This window comes from Lagopus muta, chromosome 2 (assembly GCF_023343835.1).
Source record: "Lagopus muta isolate bLagMut1 chromosome 2, bLagMut1 primary, whole genome shotgun sequence".
Taxonomy (NCBI): Eukaryota; Metazoa; Chordata; class Aves; order Galliformes; family Phasianidae; genus Lagopus; species Lagopus muta.
Genome location: NC_064434.1, coordinates 5,675,516 through 5,692,638, shown reverse-complemented (window position 1 = coordinate 5,692,638; position 17,123 = coordinate 5,675,516). Strand labels below are relative to the sequence as shown.

General features: G+C 54.6%; 2 protein-coding genes across 7 annotated transcripts; both read left to right on the top strand.

Moving 5' to 3' along the window:
* Positions 1–25: 25 nt before the first annotated feature.
* On the top strand, positions 26–4,766 carry TRIM35 (tripartite motif containing 35). Of its 2 annotated transcripts, none has more exons than XM_048937399.1 (7): positions 26–253; positions 778–1,225; positions 1,970–2,101; positions 2,444–2,674; positions 2,792–2,814; positions 3,205–3,326; positions 4,050–4,766. In XM_048937399.1, the coding sequence occupies exons 1-7, from the start codon at positions 162–164 to the stop codon at positions 4,613–4,615; spliced, it is 1,614 nt and encodes a 537-aa protein (XP_048793356.1). In that variant the 5' UTR covers positions 26–161; the 3' UTR covers positions 4,616–4,766. The 2 variants fall into 2 exon arrangements, with proteins under 2 accessions (XP_048793356.1, XP_048793357.1); XM_048937400.1 differs by having other exon boundaries at positions 31–253; positions 2,006–2,101; positions 4,050–4,765.
* Positions 4,767–8,409: 3,643 nt separating this feature from the next.
* STMN4 (stathmin 4) lies at positions 8,410–15,369 on the top strand. Of its 5 annotated transcripts, none has more exons than XM_048937494.1 (6): positions 8,410–8,529; positions 11,277–11,334; positions 11,764–11,859; positions 12,551–12,756; positions 12,955–13,146; positions 13,576–13,979. In XM_048937494.1, exons 2-6 carry the CDS (start codon positions 11,322–11,324, stop codon positions 13,717–13,719), a joined length of 651 nt encoding a protein of 216 aa, XP_048793451.1. In that variant the 5' UTR covers positions 8,410–8,529; positions 11,277–11,321; the 3' UTR covers positions 13,720–13,979. The 5 variants fall into 5 exon arrangements, with proteins under 5 accessions (XP_048793451.1, XP_048793450.1, XP_048793453.1 ...); XM_048937493.1 differs by having other exon boundaries at positions 12,548–12,756; XM_048937496.1 differs by lacking the exon at positions 13,576–13,979 and adding an exon at positions 13,993–15,369 and having other exon boundaries at positions 8,411–8,529.
* Positions 15,370–17,123: the final 1,754 nt, after the last annotated feature.

Below are 17,123 nucleotides of genomic sequence, written 5' to 3'. Positions count from 1 at the left end.
CCAAGCCACAAAACCGCCACCTTTCCGCGTCTGTACGGAAGCAGAAAGCCGGGATGGGCCGGGCCCTCTGCCCAGAGCCCTCCCCATAAGCACAGCCCGGCCCCCGCCCGCCCTTCGGACCGCCTTTGCTTCCTCCAGCACCGAGTGCCTTCCTGAGCGAGATGCTGCCGGCAGCCGCTCGCGGTGCGCACCGACCGGCGCGGCGCAGGGCTCGCTGTAAGCGCTGCCACCCGTCCGCATCGTCCTCGGCGAGGTACGGGGGGCTGGCAACGAAAACAGGACCGCACCTATGTGACATCGGGGCTGGGAACTGAGAGCCGGGATCGGGCGCCGGGAGTGGCAGAGGGGGCTAAAGGACAGGACACAAGGGATAAAGGACACGGGGTGACCTAGGGGATAAGAGACAGGATACTGGGGCGACACAGGGGTTGGGGCTTTGGACACCGAGGTGACACCGGCGTAACAGCAGGGCTGGGGATTCAGGCAGGCGCTGTGGTGACACGGGCTGGGGCTTTGGACGCCGGGGTGACACGGGGATGAGGCTGGGGCTGAGGGTTCAGCACGAGGGAGGCAGGGGGAGGGAGGAGCCGGGCGCAGGGGTGCTCCGGAGCTGGACATGGCCGCTGCCGGTCCCCTCCCCGCGGTGTCATTCAGGCCAGTGCCGGCCGGGAGGAGCTGTGGGTGAGTCAGGCAGGAAACCCGTTTGCATCAGAAGCGGGGCTGTTTTCCAGTCGCTGCTCTCCGGAGCTCAGCTCCTTTTGCCTTTTTCCCCTACAGAGCCATGGAAAATGAAGCCAACTCCCCGTCCTCCAGCTTGGCGGCTTTGGTCTCACCCTCCACGACCCCCTTCAAGGAGGAATTGCTGTGCCCCATCTGCTACGAACCCTTCCGGGAGGCGGTGACGCTGTGCTGCGGTCACAACTTCTGCAAAGGCTGCATCAGTCGCTCCTGGGAGCACCGGCACCACGCCTGCCCCGTCTGCAAGGAAACCTCCTCCTTTGATGACCTCCGGATCAACCACACGCTCAACAACCTGGTGGAGATGATCCTCCGAGAGGAAGGGTGGAGACAGGGTCGTCCTGCAGCCCTCTGCCCCCTGCACCACGAGGAAGCCAATCTGTTCTGCCTGGATGACAAGGAGCTGGTGTGCTTCGCCTGCCAGGGCTCCAAACAGCACGAAGGGCACAAGATGAGGCCGGTGCAGGAGACGGCAATGGATTTCAGGGTGAGGGAACGATGCTTGGGGGTTGATTGCATGGAGAGAGGCACTGCTCTGCATATTAGGGTGCAGGCTGCTCGTGCCAGATTACGAGAGTGGGTGCAACCCTACAGCATCATTGCTGATGCTCTCCCCGCCTTAATCATCAACTCAACCCCAAAAGCCTGCGGGAAAGGGAAGCGTGGCGAAGCTCCCGTGGGTTGGGAGGGGTTTGGAGAGCTGCCACCAAGCTGGGTCTGGCTGTGCTGGTTATTGCGGCAGCGCCTCGGGGTTGGGAGCAGGGAGCTTTGGGCTGAGTTAGCACAGCATGGCTACTCCTGGCCTTGAGGAGATGGGGAGGGGATGTGGGAGAGGTGGCCTCAAACACAGCCCTGAGCAGAGCCCTGAGCAGAGCCCTGAGCACAGCCCTGAGCACAGCCCTGAGCCAGAGCCAGGCACTGTGCCAGGACCCAGCCGCTGTGACTCAGCCTATGGGGATGCGCCAGATTTCCAAAGGCGCGGGGCAAAGGGCGCCGAGTGAGATGCAACTTGGCTGTGTTCAAAAAAAGAAAGGAAAAAAAAATAGCAAGGAGGATTTGCCATGGAACAAAACCTCTGCCTTGCTGTTTAGGGTCTGCGTAGCGCGGAGGTGTGGGTAGGCAGTGCTGGGCTGCAGGAGGGGAAGGGATGGATGGAGCAAAGATCCTGCTTAACCGCATCCTGCCGGGGTTGGGGCTCTTGTCTTTCTGCATTTGAAACCTGGGGATGTAGGCTTGCGATGGTCCTGAGGGCGTCTCCCCCCCGCAGGCCAAGCTGAAGAACATGGAGACCTCCCTGCAGGACAAGGTGAAGGATTTTGGGGCTGTGCATCGCTCCTACGAGTCCATCTCCAAACACAACAAGGTGCGTGGCTGCTGCCAGTGGGGTGGCAGCCTGGTGGTCCCTTCTAGGGGGGTGGCAATGAACCCAGTCCCCACTTACATGCACACACATGCACTTACATGCACATGGGTGCGCACACACCTCAAGACAGGAACGCAGCTGACTCCAGAGTGGGAGGGTGATGCATGTGGGAGGAAAATCTCGGAGCTCAGGGCTTCATCACCACATTCCCTGACATGGGAGGGCAGCTTGGTCCCGCTGGGACCTCAGCAAGGGCCAGAGCCGGAGGAGCAATTTGGGAAGCAGAAGGGATTGCAGGGGTGCTGGGCACAAGGAGCTACCTTAACATCCTTAACTGGGCAGGTGGAAGCCAAGCGGCTGGAGGAGCAGATCAAGAGGGAATTTGAGAAGCTGCACGAGTTCCTGCGGGATGAGGAAAAGGCGCTGCTGTCGCAGCTGCAGGAGGAAAAGCAGCACAAACACAGCCTCATTGAGAGCAAGATGAAGCAGCTGGCGGAGAGCAGCCAGGCGGTGCGCAGCGAAGCCCGACAGCTCCAGGCTGACCTCGAGGAGGACGACTATACCTTCCTCAAGGTAAAGTCCTGATGGGGTCCCCATGGCTCAGCCACGCGGGGCACAGCAGCACCGGGCTTGGGGTGTTGGTAACCCTTAGAAGCAGAGTTTGATGCCTGCTGTCTCCTTCTCTTTCAGACTCACAAGAACCGTAAGCGCAGGTGAGTCCTGGGACCAGACAGGTCCCCATATCATAGAATCTTAGAACCATGGAGTTTGGGAAAGACCTCTTCATTAACTCTTCCCCACCATACCCACTGACTGTATCCCTCAGTGCCACATCTCCACGGTTCTGGAACACCTCCAGGAAGGGTGATCCCACCACCTCCCTGTTCCAATAACCCAATGTCCCTGCTGGGGGGGGGATTTGGGGTAGCCCCCTCCCTGGGATGAGAGCAAGGTGGGAGCCCTGGAGCTGGAACAGGACCTCCTGCTCTGCTCACACAAAGGGAAGACAGCCTGGTAGGAGATGTGGGGTACTGCTATGGAAGACCCTGCATAAAAGGGTGCCAGCAGCCCCATCCTATCCCTGTTCTCATTTCCTGCTCTAGGATTGCCTGCACGGCTGAGGAGCCAGAGGCTGTGCCTTTGGGGATGCTCATCGATTCTGCCAAGTACCTGGGCTCACTGCAGTACAACGTGTGGAAGAAGATGCTGAACATCATCACTGTCGGTGAGGAAATGGGAAGGGAGTGTGGTCCAAGGATGAGATCAGCCCCTGGCTCTGGGCAGCCCGGGACAATGCTACTGAAGGCATGGAGCATCCATGTTTTCAACACATCCATGTGTTCAAGAGTCGTGGGGTGCTCTGGGGTGCTTGCACTCAAAAAAAGGCAGCCCCAAAGGATGCATTCTTCCATGCATGGGTGGGTTTGTGCCTTTGGTTGCCACCAGAAAGGAGATTATGGGTAAGTTGCCTGCTTGCAGGGCTCATCCATAACGCTCATTCCTTAGACAAGCTGGGCTCAGCCCTCCTAATGCAGAGATTCGTAGGATCATGAAGGTTGGAAGGAACTCTAAGGTCCTCTAGTCCAACCATCGACCCACCCCCACTATACCCACTCATGGTATCAAGAAGGTTGGGAAACAACTCCAAGATCATCAGGTCCATCCCCACCATGTCTAATCCTAGAATCACCACATCATTCAGGTTGGAAAAGCCCTCTGAGATCTCCAAGTCCAACCCCAACCCACCCCACCATGCCCACTGCCCACGTCCCTCAGTGCCAGATCCCCACAGTTCTGGAACACCTCCAGGGACGGTGACCCCACCACCTCCCTGGGCAGCTGTGCAGCACTGCTCTTTCAGAGAATTTTTTCCTAATGTCCAACCTGAACCTCCCCTGGCACAACTTGAGGCCCTTACCCCTAACACTAATACACGTCCGCTCTCCAGTCCCCTTCAGCTTCAACCCCAACTCGGCAGCAGGATGGCTCTCGGTGTCTGAAGACCTGACCAGCGTCACCAACGGGAGCTACAGGCTGCTGGTGGAGAACCCCGAGCGCTTCACCTCGGCCCCCTGCATCCTGGGTTCCCGTGGATTCTCCACCGGCTTCCACACTTGGGAAGTACACCTGGGCGGCATCACGAACTGGAGGGTCGGGGTGGCCCAGCTGCGTGGCGGCATCCATTGGACCTTCCACCATGACGCGCGTTCCGGGTTCTGGTATATCTATCGCCTTCCTGGGATGAACAGCAAGATGTGCCAGGCGTCCAACATGGCTCGCTCGGAGGTGGCGCTGGGGGACCTGGTGCGTATCCGCGTCGAGCTGGACTGCGACGAAGGCGAGCTCTCCTTCTACAACGCCGACTGCAAGACGCACATCTTCACCTTCCATGAGAAGTTTGGAGGCACTGTCTTCCCCTATTTCTACGTTGGAGGCACACCAGTGGGTGCAACACCTGAGGCGCTGCGCATCTGTCCCCTCCGCGTCCGCATCCATGAGGATGTCCCTGTGTAGGGCTGCTGTCCCGTATCACCTCCATCCTGGGGTTCCCCAGGTGCTCTTTTAGAGTCAACTTCCCTCAGAAAAAAAAAAGATGACAGAAAAAGAGAATTTATGTGTGTTACCTCTTTTTTTTTTTTTTTAATTATCTTTAATAAACAGCTATTCTGGTATTCTGGTGTCACAGTTTCTCATCGTCTGTGCCCACATACCTCCGCCTCCATCCCGTTTCTCTCCATTACAGACCAAAGTGAGCTCATCCCTTCTCGTCCCCTTTTTAAGGGGTTTCCCGTAAATCCCCACCTCTGGGATGGCAATGTGCAGTGTGTACTCAGAGGTGGAATGGAGAGGACAAAAAGCTCCCCCAGCACAATGCCACCAATCACAGAATCACAAGGTTGGAAACGACCTGCAAGATCATCTAGTCCAACCACCCTCCCATTGCTATTAGTACCACAAGCTACTAAACCGTATCTACTGTCATATCTACTAACCAACTACGGGGGGACAGCAGCCTCCCATTGTCCCCTAGTCCCCACCAAGCATCCTGCACCAACAGCCCCAAAGCAAAACCCCGAGTGGGTTTTGATTCACATTATAACCCCTTTTCTCCTGTAAGTCCCTGCACGGTGCCAAGGACACCCAGGTGTCCCCAATCCCCGGGATGCGGTGCTCCAGGCGCAGCCTGGCAGGATGATGACATTAACAGGCTGTTTCCATGGTTTCTCACCATTTGCAGAGGATGCTCCTTAAGAACCAGCACTGCTGGCAGAAAAACAAAAGGAGATGTTGAGGGGGGGGGAAAACCCGGGGGTCCTCTGCCTTGTGACGTTGGCTGACGTGGTCCATCTCCAGCCCTGATACAGGGAACAGAGGCAGATCAGCATCAGCATCCTGCTGTGTTGTTCTGCCCATCACCTTCCAGCTGGAAATCTGGGCATCCCACGGCCCGTTTGGGCACAGCAAACATCCTTTGGAAGTAAGAAGCAGCAAAGCTGCTGAGCAGGATGCAATGTTTCTCTTTGTCAGGCCCAAGGGGAACGTTTTCTTGCAGTGTCTGGCATAAAAATGGCAATAACGAGTGAAACGAAGCATCACTTCTGATGACAAAAGTGAAGCATTTTGACTTTTTCTGGACAATTTGTTAGGAAAAAAAAACAACCAACATTGTTTGCAGAAAACAATACGAATGAATGGCTTGGCTCCTTAAGATGGCAAATTTTTTGTATAATAAAGGATGCTGTTTCTTCCCCAGCACTGAATCTCATTCCCAGAGAGGCAGAGAAACGGCTTTAAGGCAGCAGTGTCTCCCAGGGGCTGAGCATTTGCTCTCACACCCAGAGCTGGAAGATCCATTGGGGAACACGGGTGCTGTGTGGGAACCCCTCTGTGGCTCTTCCACCCTGAGCTGCTGCCTGGTGTACAGCTTAGCTCAAACCTTCCTCCTCGTGGCACTATGGGCTCTCGTTCTCTTGTTGATCCTCATGATTTCCACCTTATTTTTGGCTGTGGGTGCTCCCCAGCCGATGCTGCCCGGCGCATCCAGGGATGGAGCGACATTTCAGGCGATATTTCGGGGAAGCAGGCAACTCTCCCATTGGCTCACAGCCGGGAGGTGATGTCATTTCTGACCAATCCAGGGGAGGGCGGTGTTTTTTTCTCTGCTCCCCCCCCCCCCCCTCGTTCTGCATCCCCCTCAGCCCTGGGGCTGGGCACGGAGGATGCGATGATGGAGACCTCCTCTTTTTTGGAGAATGAGCCCTGTACGTATCCCCAGCACTGGGGGACCCCTCCTTGGGAGGAGCTGCAATGGGCACGAGGCAGTGGGAGGGGGTTGGGAAGAGGCCGGGGAATGGGACTGAAGAGCCAAAACTGAGCGTGGTGCAAAGATTGTGCTTTGGGAGGGTTCAAATCCATGGGTCCAAAGATGCAATGCTGAAAGCTGAAGGGAGAAGTACTGGGAGGGCAATCCAGTGGGATGATGCTGAGCCTGCCCGGGCATTTTTGGAAAGGGCTTGGGGTAAAACAGCAGAAATACCTTTACTCCATCCTCATGGTCATAGAATAGTAGTATCATGAAGATAGGAAAAGACTTCCAAGTCCAGCTGTTGACCCATCCCCACCATGCCCTCTAACAACATCCCTAAGTAGAACATAGAATCATTGGGGTTGAAAAGACAAATAAGAGTCAAGTCCAACCATCAAAGCATTCCTGAGGCCCCAGGAAGCTGCCGTGGGAGCACAATAACAGCCATCCCCAGAGGGCTTTTGGGGTGCAAGATGATGGCCCTGAGCTGGGTGGTCACCAAGCCCCCATCCCTGTGCTGCTCCTTTGGGGCTGTGGGGATAGGATGTGCCCCCAGGAACGGGTTTGTGCCATGAGCACACACCTGCAGGGAGCTCAAAGGAGCCTTTGAGCAGAGCCCCCCCAGCGGGTGCCACGTGCTCACCCAGTGCCAGACACAGCAGGGACGGTCTTACTGCCACAATGGCTGTTTGTCTGCTGCTGATTGCTGCGTTTGGCTGTTTGTCCTCCCCTTGCTCCTTTATGTGCTCCTCTCCCTCGGTGATTCTTCTCCCACTCCACAGTTTGGACCCCACTAAAACCCTACTTCTATCTCCACCAGCCCTACCCTATGAGCACCCCACACCTCTCCCCTCTGCCTGTTCACCTCTTGTCCAGCTGTATCTTGGTGGGGGAGTTTGGCCATCTCATCCTATCCACGCTGGGGGCATGCTATGCCCAAAAAGATCCTTCACCCACTGGATAAATGGATGGACAAACTATGGACAAACGTCCCAAGCTCTGCCATGCTGCATTATCACTTGTGCAATGTCACCCCATTTCTAGTTGGGTCGCTCTGCCCATCCCATGCTTGGGCCTGGATGCCGCCCTATATTCATTTTCCAGGGGGAAAACACCTCCCCACAGCTGAACGCCCATTTGCGTAATGGAGGAGAGCAGTGCCTAAATATACCCACACAGTCCCCTGGAGGTGTCGGGATGTGATCTCCATCAGACACAGCTGTCAGTGAGAAATAGGCCAGGGTGAAGAGAACAGGGGAAGGAGATTCAGCTTAGGGGGAGTGCATGGACCTGAGAGATGTCCCAGCTCTGGATCCACTTGCCCCAGGGGACATCACACCAAAATATCTTCGGGATCTGGGACTTGGCATCTCAAAGCCTCCATTGAGGCTGTCTTAGCAGAAGTGGTCCTCAAGTGGTTTTAGGGTCGCACCACCTTGGGACAAGTCCTGGCCCTGGGAGAATGGAGCTGCGGGGTGATGGAGCCATGCCACCACTTGAGATCCACAAAGGTTGGTCCGTGCACATGGCACAATTCACCCCCATTTGGGGTCGCTGGGAGGAGCGCAGGGCTCCCACAAGCAGAGAGATCCCCTTGTCACTCTGTCTGTCCCCATTTTGTCCCACTGGAACAGGGAATGACATCCACCCACTGTGCCCAAACCCCCTCCAGCCCACACTGGGACCCCCATTGGGTGACAGCAACAGCACCAGCACTGCTCACACAGAAAAAAAATCGCATTTGGGGGCATTTTTGCCACCCAGCCTCCTTACCTTGCTTCCATTATTTTTGTCACCATTTTTTTCATTTTTTTATTTTCAATTCTTTTTCTATTTTTTTTTTTCAGTCTCCCCTTTTTTTTTTTTTTTTTTCTTTTTTTTTTTTTCCCCATCCCCGATCCCTGAAAATAGCTGCCGGGCTGTGACATCACCGTGCTGCTCCCGGGTTCGCACAGATCGGATCCAATCAGAGCTGCTGAACGCTGCTCCAATCCCCGGCCGGGGAGGTGATGTCATAGGGCGATGGGCCCCCCCCGGAGGGGGGGAGGCTCAGTGCAGACCCCCGCGCCCACGTTAAAGAGCCTGGAGAGCACGGGGAGGCAGCGCAGGCACCGACAGTGCGGTGAGTGCAGCAGGCGGATGGATGGATGGATGCCTGGGGGGGGAGTCTGATGGATGGGGGGGTTGTTTTATTCGGGAGGGGGTCAGATGGATGTATGGAGTTGGATATGGGTCTGGGGGGTCCGATGGATGCATTGCTTTAGAGAGATGCAGGGGGAGGGAGGGGTCTTACGGATGGGGTTGTGTTTTGTGGATGAGGAGGTGAAATGGATGTGTGGAGCAGGACGGAGGTATGGCTTTGGGTGTGTGTATGGGATTGGATAGATGGGTGTGGGGTTGGACGGATACATTGCTTTGGATGGACATAGGGGGTAGGATACATGTACTGGTTTTGCATGGATGGACGGACAGACGGACGGACGGATGGATGGATGGATGGACAGACAGAGGGAGTCAGGTGGGAGGACGGGGTTGGATGGATGGATGGAGTCAGATACATGTATTGGGACTGGATGGATGGATGGAGTTGGATGGACATATGGAGCCAAATGGATAGAGTCAGACAGATGGATGGGGCTGGATATGTATATGGATGGAGTCAGATGGATGGATGTGGTTGAATATATGCATTGGGATTGGGTGGATGCATGGAGTTGGATGAATGGATGGAGTTGGATGGATGTGGTCAGATGGATGTATGGGATTGGATGGATGGATGGATGGATGGATGGATGGATGGATGGATGGATGGATGGATGGATGGATGGATGGATGAATGGATGGGGGTTGGACGTCGGATGTACTGCTTTGGACGAATGTTGCTCTGGATAGATGTATAGATTTGGATGGGTGTATTGAGGGGTTAGTTTCTGGAAATAAATGCCTTGAAAAGTTTGGGGAGGGGTCGTGGAAGAGGGGGGGTTTGATCATTTCCATACTTGCACCCTCACCTCAGCAGGCTCAGCATCCCCAGTGAGGCAAACCCCCTCCAGCCACACAGCAAGAAGCAGCCCCCCCCCCAGTCCTTACAGCCTGGAACCCCCCTGCCCCACACCCTTTTTTTCCTTTTAATCCCAAGGCTTTTCCCATGCTCCCCGCTCCCCCGGCACAGTCATGCCTGGATGGGGCTCTGCAGCATCCACCCAGCTTCACCCCCCCCCCTGCAGCCCCCAGCTGTGCCCAGATGTGCCCAGAGGCATCCAGAGGGCAATAGTAACTGAATTATTGATGATGGCAGGAAGCTGGCAGAGGTGACCTGCAGCAGGGCTCCAGCCACACCCAGCTCCTCTGGGAATGGGGGAATCCTCTGAGTGCCCCAATGGCTGCTTGATCCAGCTGGCATTATGCACAGGGATGGACCTCAGCCTCCTCCCTGGGATCTGATAGGTGATGGCTGAATTTTATCTGGAAGATAAAATTCAGGTCTAGAAAATGGATTTCTAGAGCCCAAATGCAACCGTGTTCCCAATAAAAGCCCAGGCAAAATGAAGACTAGGAGGAAAAATGGGAGGCTTGTAGGCAGGAGCATGGCAAATTCTCTCCTCCAGGCTGTCATATTTCCAGGCACAGCCTTGTGTGAGCACATCAGAGCATCCCTGCCCCACCTTGGCACCGTGCTGGGCAGCAGCTGCTCAAAGCCAAACTCTATGGGAAGGCAATGGGGAAAGCCCTCAGAAGGGTTACACACCTGTGGGTAACCCCACATCGGAGCAGTCCTGGCTCCAAGGGTCACCAGAAAGAGGGGATCATCTGCAGTCAATGTGTTCCTGCAGGCTGTCACCACACCATTCCAGTTTTTCCCCCCCAGCAGCATTGCCAAGCAGCAGTCAGGTTGATTACAAAATTTAAAGAGAGTATTGTGTAGGATCCCAGTGGGAGGGGAGGGGTCGAGACTTTCTGGGATAATACAGGATGAGAAGGATCAGGGCATCTGCAGGGAGGTTGCTGGAAATGCATAGATACGAGCTCCCATTTTGTAGAAGGATGCATAAGGGCGTGGGGTATGGCACAGCCCCAGCTCGTGCACCAGCAGAGGCTGTGCATAAGGGTTGCATTTGTTTGTGATGGGCTGTGGGTGGGTGGGTGCACGCTGGTCGCGGCACAGTCACGCATAGGCACACGTGTGGTTGTGCAAATATGGGGCAGTGTGGAGCAGGGAGGGACTATGCATGCTCAAAGCACTGTGCTGGCTGCTGCCATCAGTGTGTGTCCATCACATCACAGCCCCTGTGCTTACTATGCTGGTGTTCACACGCCACATCACACCAGTAGATTCCCATTCCAACAGCATGAGACCATCACAGCAAACCTGTGTGTGTCCATCATTTGAGTGTTACTCAGTTCATACCACTCCACCACTGGGTGTCCAGCATATCTGACCAGTGTGTCCCTGCCCTGTCTCACCAGGATGTGCCCATCCCATCTCACCAATGTGTGCTCAGTCCACCTTACCAGTATGTTCCAGTCCCATCTCATACGGAGCTGCCCATCCCACCTCACCAGTGTGTGCTCATCCCATCCCATCACCATTTGTCCATCTAATCTCACCAAGATGTGCGCATCCCACCTTATCAGGGTGTGCTAATCCCACCTCTCCAGCATACACCAATCCTATCTTACCACGATGTACCCACCCCATCTCACCAGTACGTGCCCATTTGATCTCACCAGTACATGCCCACCTCAGAACCCAGGCTGTACATGCGCCGCGGTATCAGTGTGCAGCTGTCCCAGGGTGAGAGGACAGGGAAGGGTGATGTTCCCCAGCTCTGGATCCCTCGCACTGATCCTGCCTCTTTCCATCTCCAGGCCTCAGAATTGTTGCTGCTGCAGACACTCAAGGATTGCCAAGCCATGACTCTAGCCGGTATGTCGTGGGGCCATGTGTGGAAACAAGGGACAATGTGGCTCTGTGTACCCAATCCAGACATCCACTCCATTTTGGAGCATCCCCTGAGCCCCTCATCTGAGCAGGGCCTCATGCAGACCACCCAGAAATGATCCTGCCCTGGATTAATTCCCGCCCTGGGGTGCTAATGGCATCCCAGAAGTGCCAGGCAAGGGGTCACATGCGTGGTTAAAGCACCAGGACAGATGCTTCCTGTGTTGAGAAAAGAATCCCATCACTGAGTGCCTTGGTTTCCCCATTGCACGATGCGTTTACATGCCTTGTTTATCCCTCCTGTATCAGCCTGTTGGCAACATCTGGGCAAACTCCAATCCCAGCCACCACCCCCATCACAGGCAAATGGCAAGGCTCCCACATCCTGACCCCACTCCCACCATCTCTCCCCAGCTTACAAAGAGAAGATGAAGGAGCTGCCTCTCGTCTCCCTCTTCTGTTCCTGCTTCCTCTCAGACCCCCTGAACAAACCAGCATACACGTATGAAGGTAGGACCCAATGGGTAGGCTGGGCTCCTTGCTCCAGCTCACAGGATAGAGGGTGGAAATAAGGGGTGCATTTGGGGTATGGGTCTTGCTTGAAAACCATGGAGAGATGGGAAGGTGGTGACATGTAGGGTGCTTATCCAAAGATAAAGAATCATTTGGGGCCAAAGGGATACCGTCCAATCTCTCTTGCATAGACATCTTTCACTGGAGCATCAAATCCCCATCCAATCCAACTTTGAACCCTTCAAGTGATGGGAAACCCACAACTTTGCTGGTACACATGGACCAGTGCCTCACCAGCCTCCCTATTTCCAATCTAAATCTACCCTATTTCTAATTAAAGCCATTGCACCTTGTCCTGTCACTACAGGCAAAAAGGCTACATCTTCCTCATAAGCCCCCTTTGGGTACTGGAAAGCTGTTATCAGGTCTCCCTGGAGCCTTCTTTTCTCGAGACTGAGCAGCCCTAGTTCTCTCAACCCCTCTTCATAGAAGAGATGCTCCATGTTTCTGGTCATTTTTGTGGCCCTCCTCTGGCCTGGCTCCAACACTGGCAGTCCATTTCATCCACCAGCTTCCCCAAGTTTTTCCCCAGCAGGGCTGCTCTCAGTCCATTCATCACCCATGGCATGGGAGGCAGAGGGTGGGATGTGCCAGCGCTGGAGGTCACACCAAGTCCCTCTTCCAGCAGACACGGTAGACCTCACTTGGTGTGTCATCTCCGACATGGAAGTCATTGAACTCAACAAGCGCACCTCGGGGCAATCTTTCGAGGTCATCCTGAAGCCCCCATCATTCGATGGCATTCCTGAGTTCAATGCCTCACTGCCCCGGCGGCGCGACCCATCTCTGGAGGAGATCCAGAAGAAGCTAGAGGCAGCAGAGGAGAGGAGGAAGGTAGGCACAAGGGGTCTTCCTCAGCAGCGCAGCATAGGGATGTGCCATGGGGACACACAGCCTTGCACTTGGGATTCTCACTCCCATGGCACTGCCCACTTTGGGGCCATCACTTAGTTTGGAGGGGACATTTTCAGCTGGGATGGGAAGGAACCTATGGTCCCTGCGGTCCACATGGCCATGGTTTTGTCTGCACAGTACCAAGAGGCCGAGCTGTTGAAGCACCTGGCAGAGAAGCGGGAGCACGAGCGGGAGGTCATCCAGAAGGCCATTGAGGAGAACAACAACTTCATCAAAATGGCCAAGGAGAAGCTGGCGCAGAAGATGGAGTCCAACAAAGAGAACCGCGAGGCCCATTTAGCAGCCATGCTGGAGCGCTTGCAGGAGAAGGTGAGGGCCTGGCGAGGATGGAGGGGGGATGCACAGGGACAGGAGGGTGCCACAGGACCAGATCAGGTTGGATGGGGCCCTGGGCAGCCTGATCTACTGGTTGGCAGCCCTGCCCATGAAAAGAGGTTGGAACTAGATGATCGTTAAGGTCCGCTCCAATCTAAGCCATTCTTTGGTTTTACGACCCCACACTGAGGAGAGCAGGGGTGGGATACATGGCTCTTGGAGTGACACTAACCCTTGGGGGCACCACCAGTGAGGGGCCTCTTCTTCTACCCTAGTGCCACGTCCCACCCGGGGTGGGGGGTCACGCATGGGGACACTGTGAGCCCGATGTACTGGTGGGAGCTGGAGGGGCCATGCCTCCACGTCGGAGGTGCTCCCACCCTGCCGGTGTGAGCAGACACCTCCTCTCTCTCCCCGAAGCAGGTCTGCTCCCAACCTCCGCACGGAAGGTCCCACCCTCACCACCTCCAGCTCCCTCCAAACCATTCCTTCTGCACGGAGCTCACCCAGTGCCCTTCTCCAAGCTCCTCAGCCAGCCTTGGGTCAGAGGCAGAGAGTACGAGATAATGGCGGACAATCCGAGCTCGCCCCATCTCCTCGGGGTTCCCGCTCCATCTTGTCTGGTGGACGTCTACCTCCTAGATAGAGGGCAAGGACAATCGTTCTGTCTGTCCCTGAGTGCCTCCACCGTCCTTAAAACACCCTGGGGGAGGAGAGGACGCTGTTGACCCACCGGTGTCCCCGCGGGGATGAACCTCGTGCCTTCGAAACCCCTGCGAAGCCGCCATCCCGAAGTCGGGCGATCTAACGCATCCCTCCTTCCCTCCCACCTCCCCACAGGACAAACATGCAGAAGAAGTGAGGAAAAACAAGGAGCTCAAGGAAGAGGCCTCCAGGTAAAGAGGCGATGTTTGGACTGACAGCTCCGGGAGGTGTTGGAGGCTGCCGCAGCACCGGGCCAGCCGGCGGAAAGGGACGTCCCTCTGCTTTTGTTGTTTGTGAATGTACAGAGTTGACCAGTGAAGCCATCCTAGTCGTTTTGGGGAGGGTGGGGAGGGAGGCGAGCGGACGGGTGGGCTTCGAGGCGACCATTTCCATGGGGTCCATCAGCGCCGCCCGCCCAGGAGGTCGGAAGGATCCAGCCTGGGGCCGGAGAGGTGGGGATGGAGTGGGTGGGGAGGGAAAGGGGGAATGTGCATTGTGTGTGACTTTCGTTTGGTGCTGGGCAGGCAAGAGCCCCTCCAGCTGTGATTCTCCTCTGTCCCACCCCAGTGGGGCAATGGCATCTCTCAGTGACCCTCCTCTCTCCATCCCGCCTCATCTTCAAGGCCTGGATTTGGAACTTACAGCCCCACAGACCTCACGGCACTGTTTTGAGGAGGGGGCGAGGAGAGCCCTCATTGGAGGGAGTCCAAAGGCTTTAGTTGGCTGCAGGATGATCCTTTCCAAGGGTGAATTTGGAAAACCCCATGACTTCCCAAAGAGCTGCTGGATTTTGTAAGAGATCTCCCAAGGCTCATCTTCTCGGGCACTCTTGGATGAAATCCCCTTTCAGAGTCAACAGCTTAAATGGGTGTTAGAATAGGGAGTGTTGGAGCAGGAGAGGGAAACTGGGCAAGGTTGTGGAAACTGTGATGGAACAAAAAAAAAACAAAAAAAAAACAAGAGGCAAAGAGGACCAGCAGTGGCATAGGCTGCCCAGAGAAGCTATGGGTGCCTCACCCCTGGAGGCACTCAAGGCCAGGTTGGAAGGAGCCCAGGGCAACCTGATTTGGTGGGTGGCAGCACTGCCCATGGCAGAAGGTTGGAACTAGATGATCTTTATGGTCCCCTCCAACCTAAGCCATGCTATGATTCTATGACCCCACGCTGAGAAGCAGGGATGGGATACACCCAATGCAGCCTGACCCGGGCACCTCTAACCCTGCTCCAAACCAAGGTCTCAGTCTCCTCTATGGCCAGATAAGGTTCTCCTAGCACTGATTCAGATCCAGGGGGAGCCACGTCTTTTCTCATGCCATGAGATTCTTGCCTGGATCCTGGGGCCGGGGTGGGGCCAGCCTTGAGCCATGAGGGGCTGTCGAAAATGGGAGTGTGGGAGAAGGCAGTGTGCGAAGGAGATGGAGGGGGCTGTTCTAGCTGTGGCACGAGCTGTCCTTTTTTTGTATACAACAATTGTAAATAAACTGCCTTGGCATTTCTTTTGTTTTCTCATGACCTGTGCAGTGTGTGGTGTGTGTGCATTGTCTTCTTTTGGGTTGGGGTAAAATTTAGAACCACTTTACCAAAGGAACCAAGTGTTCTTTCCTTCAGAGCCAAGGATGTCTTGGCCCTGGAAAGCCTTGCAAGATGGGTGCTAACCAAGAAGTAGGTGCTCCCATGGGTGTGGGATTCAGTGCCAGCATTAATGCAAATCCCAGAGGGAATCCAGACCTCCCTATGGAAGCAGGGTTGTGATGCTCAGTACTCATCACACTCATCCTCTGTGGGAGAGGAGCAGGGGGCAAAAAAAGAGCCTGTTAAAAGGGAAGAAGAGCCACAGGCAAAAGGAATGGGCAAGATGCACAGCTCTTGTACATCAGCATGATTCTGGAGGCTGATCACTAGCAGATTTGTAGGAGCTGTGTAAACCCACAGCAAAAATCACTCTTTGTTTAGTGCATCTTATTTTAATAAAAATTTTAAAATAAAAGAAACTAGAGAAGAAGAGAATATATTGCTCCACCCAAGGACTCTACGTCATAGACCACAACAGCATGTGCCAAGAGGAGCCTGAAGGGGTGGAAAAATCATGACACGATGGAAAGAGGAACCTGTGCTGGGCTGAGGATGGAGGAGGCAGGGAGACACTGAGGGAGCTCCTGCCATGGGGACATAGAAAGGCCCCAGAATCTTTGAGGAGGGCAGTGGGGACACGGGGAGCAGAGCCAGGAGACCACAACTTGTGCTGGGGAGAAGCCTGTGGATGGCATATCTCCAGTGCTTTCAGCACTGTATCATACAACAGCTAATATAACACTTCCCTGTTCTTCCTCTTCCCCAGCACTTTCTCCCCATTCAAGGTGTTTGCCAGCCTAGCCTCAGGCCACGCACACCAAGGAGCTTTTGTTGACTTTGTTGTGTTTCTTCCATCCCCAGTTCAGATGCCTTTTCCAGCCGTGGAGACCTATGGAGCACGGGCAGGTGATCTCCATGCCCAGTGGATGCACTGGGTTCCAATTATCACACGGATGGAAATGCTTTCATTGACACAAGACATCAGAAGAGAACTGTTCCAGACATTCTTCTGACTTGGGCACAAAATCATGCTGGGTCATGTAGCTAGACCCCCAGCAGGATGCAAAGTTCAATTGCAGACATGGCAACAAACATGCTACGTGGGTCCACAGGGCTGCCCAGTGAGGGCAGCAAGGAGCCAGGACCCTAAAAGGATGGTGCCAAGCAAGACACTCATGTCATGAAGCAAGAGAGCTCTCCATTCATCACTGGTAGTGCCCTGATGCTCCTTGCACATGATGGCACAACAGCATAGGGCATTGCATTGCAACTCCCAAGCACCATCAGTCTTGGAAACAACTGCCATAGAAGGCAACCAAGGCAAACCACAAATAATATTGTTTATATTATTGTAATAATAATATGTCATGGGGATACTCATTTTTAGAATGCTTGAAAGGTGGCTACAAAAATTAAAAGTGAACAGTGACAATCTTTATCCAGAGTAAGGCAGTTAAAGAAGACTTAATGTCATACCTAACCATTCCTGAAGACCACTTTTGAGGTGGATAGAAAGTTCATCAGAAGTTCTTTGCCAGCAAAAGGTTGGAAAGGTGAAAACAGAATGGAAAATGGAAAGCAGTCAACAATTTGATTCTTAAATCCTATTATTTGGAGTGTCATTGTTGCAGATAAATTGTCCCTGCTACAGAAGCAGGGACCACTGCAGACTTTCCTCCTACTTTTCCCATTAA

Excerpts from the sequence above, each read along its gene's own strand:
- STMN4 (XM_048937497.1), top strand. Across the intron at positions 11,860-12,547 it reads ACCAGCATACACGTATGAAG|CAGACACGGTAGACCTCACT; the intron begins GTAGGACCCAAT and ends TCCCTCTTCCAG. Across the intron at positions 12,757-12,954 it reads CAGCAGAGGAGAGGAGGAAG|TACCAAGAGGCCGAGCTGTT; the intron begins GTAGGCACAAGG and ends TTGTCTGCACAG.
- TRIM35 (XM_048937399.1), top strand. The coding sequence starts at position 162 with ATGCTGCCGGCAGCCGCTCGCGGTGCGCACCGACCGGCGCGGCGCAGG. Across the intron at positions 2,675-2,791 it reads ACGACTATACCTTCCTCAAG|ACTCACAAGAACCGTAAGCG; the intron begins GTAAAGTCCTGA and ends CTTCTCTTTCAG. Across the intron at positions 2,815-3,204 it reads CACAAGAACCGTAAGCGCAG|GATTGCCTGCACGGCTGAGG; the intron begins GTGAGTCCTGGG and ends TTCCTGCTCTAG.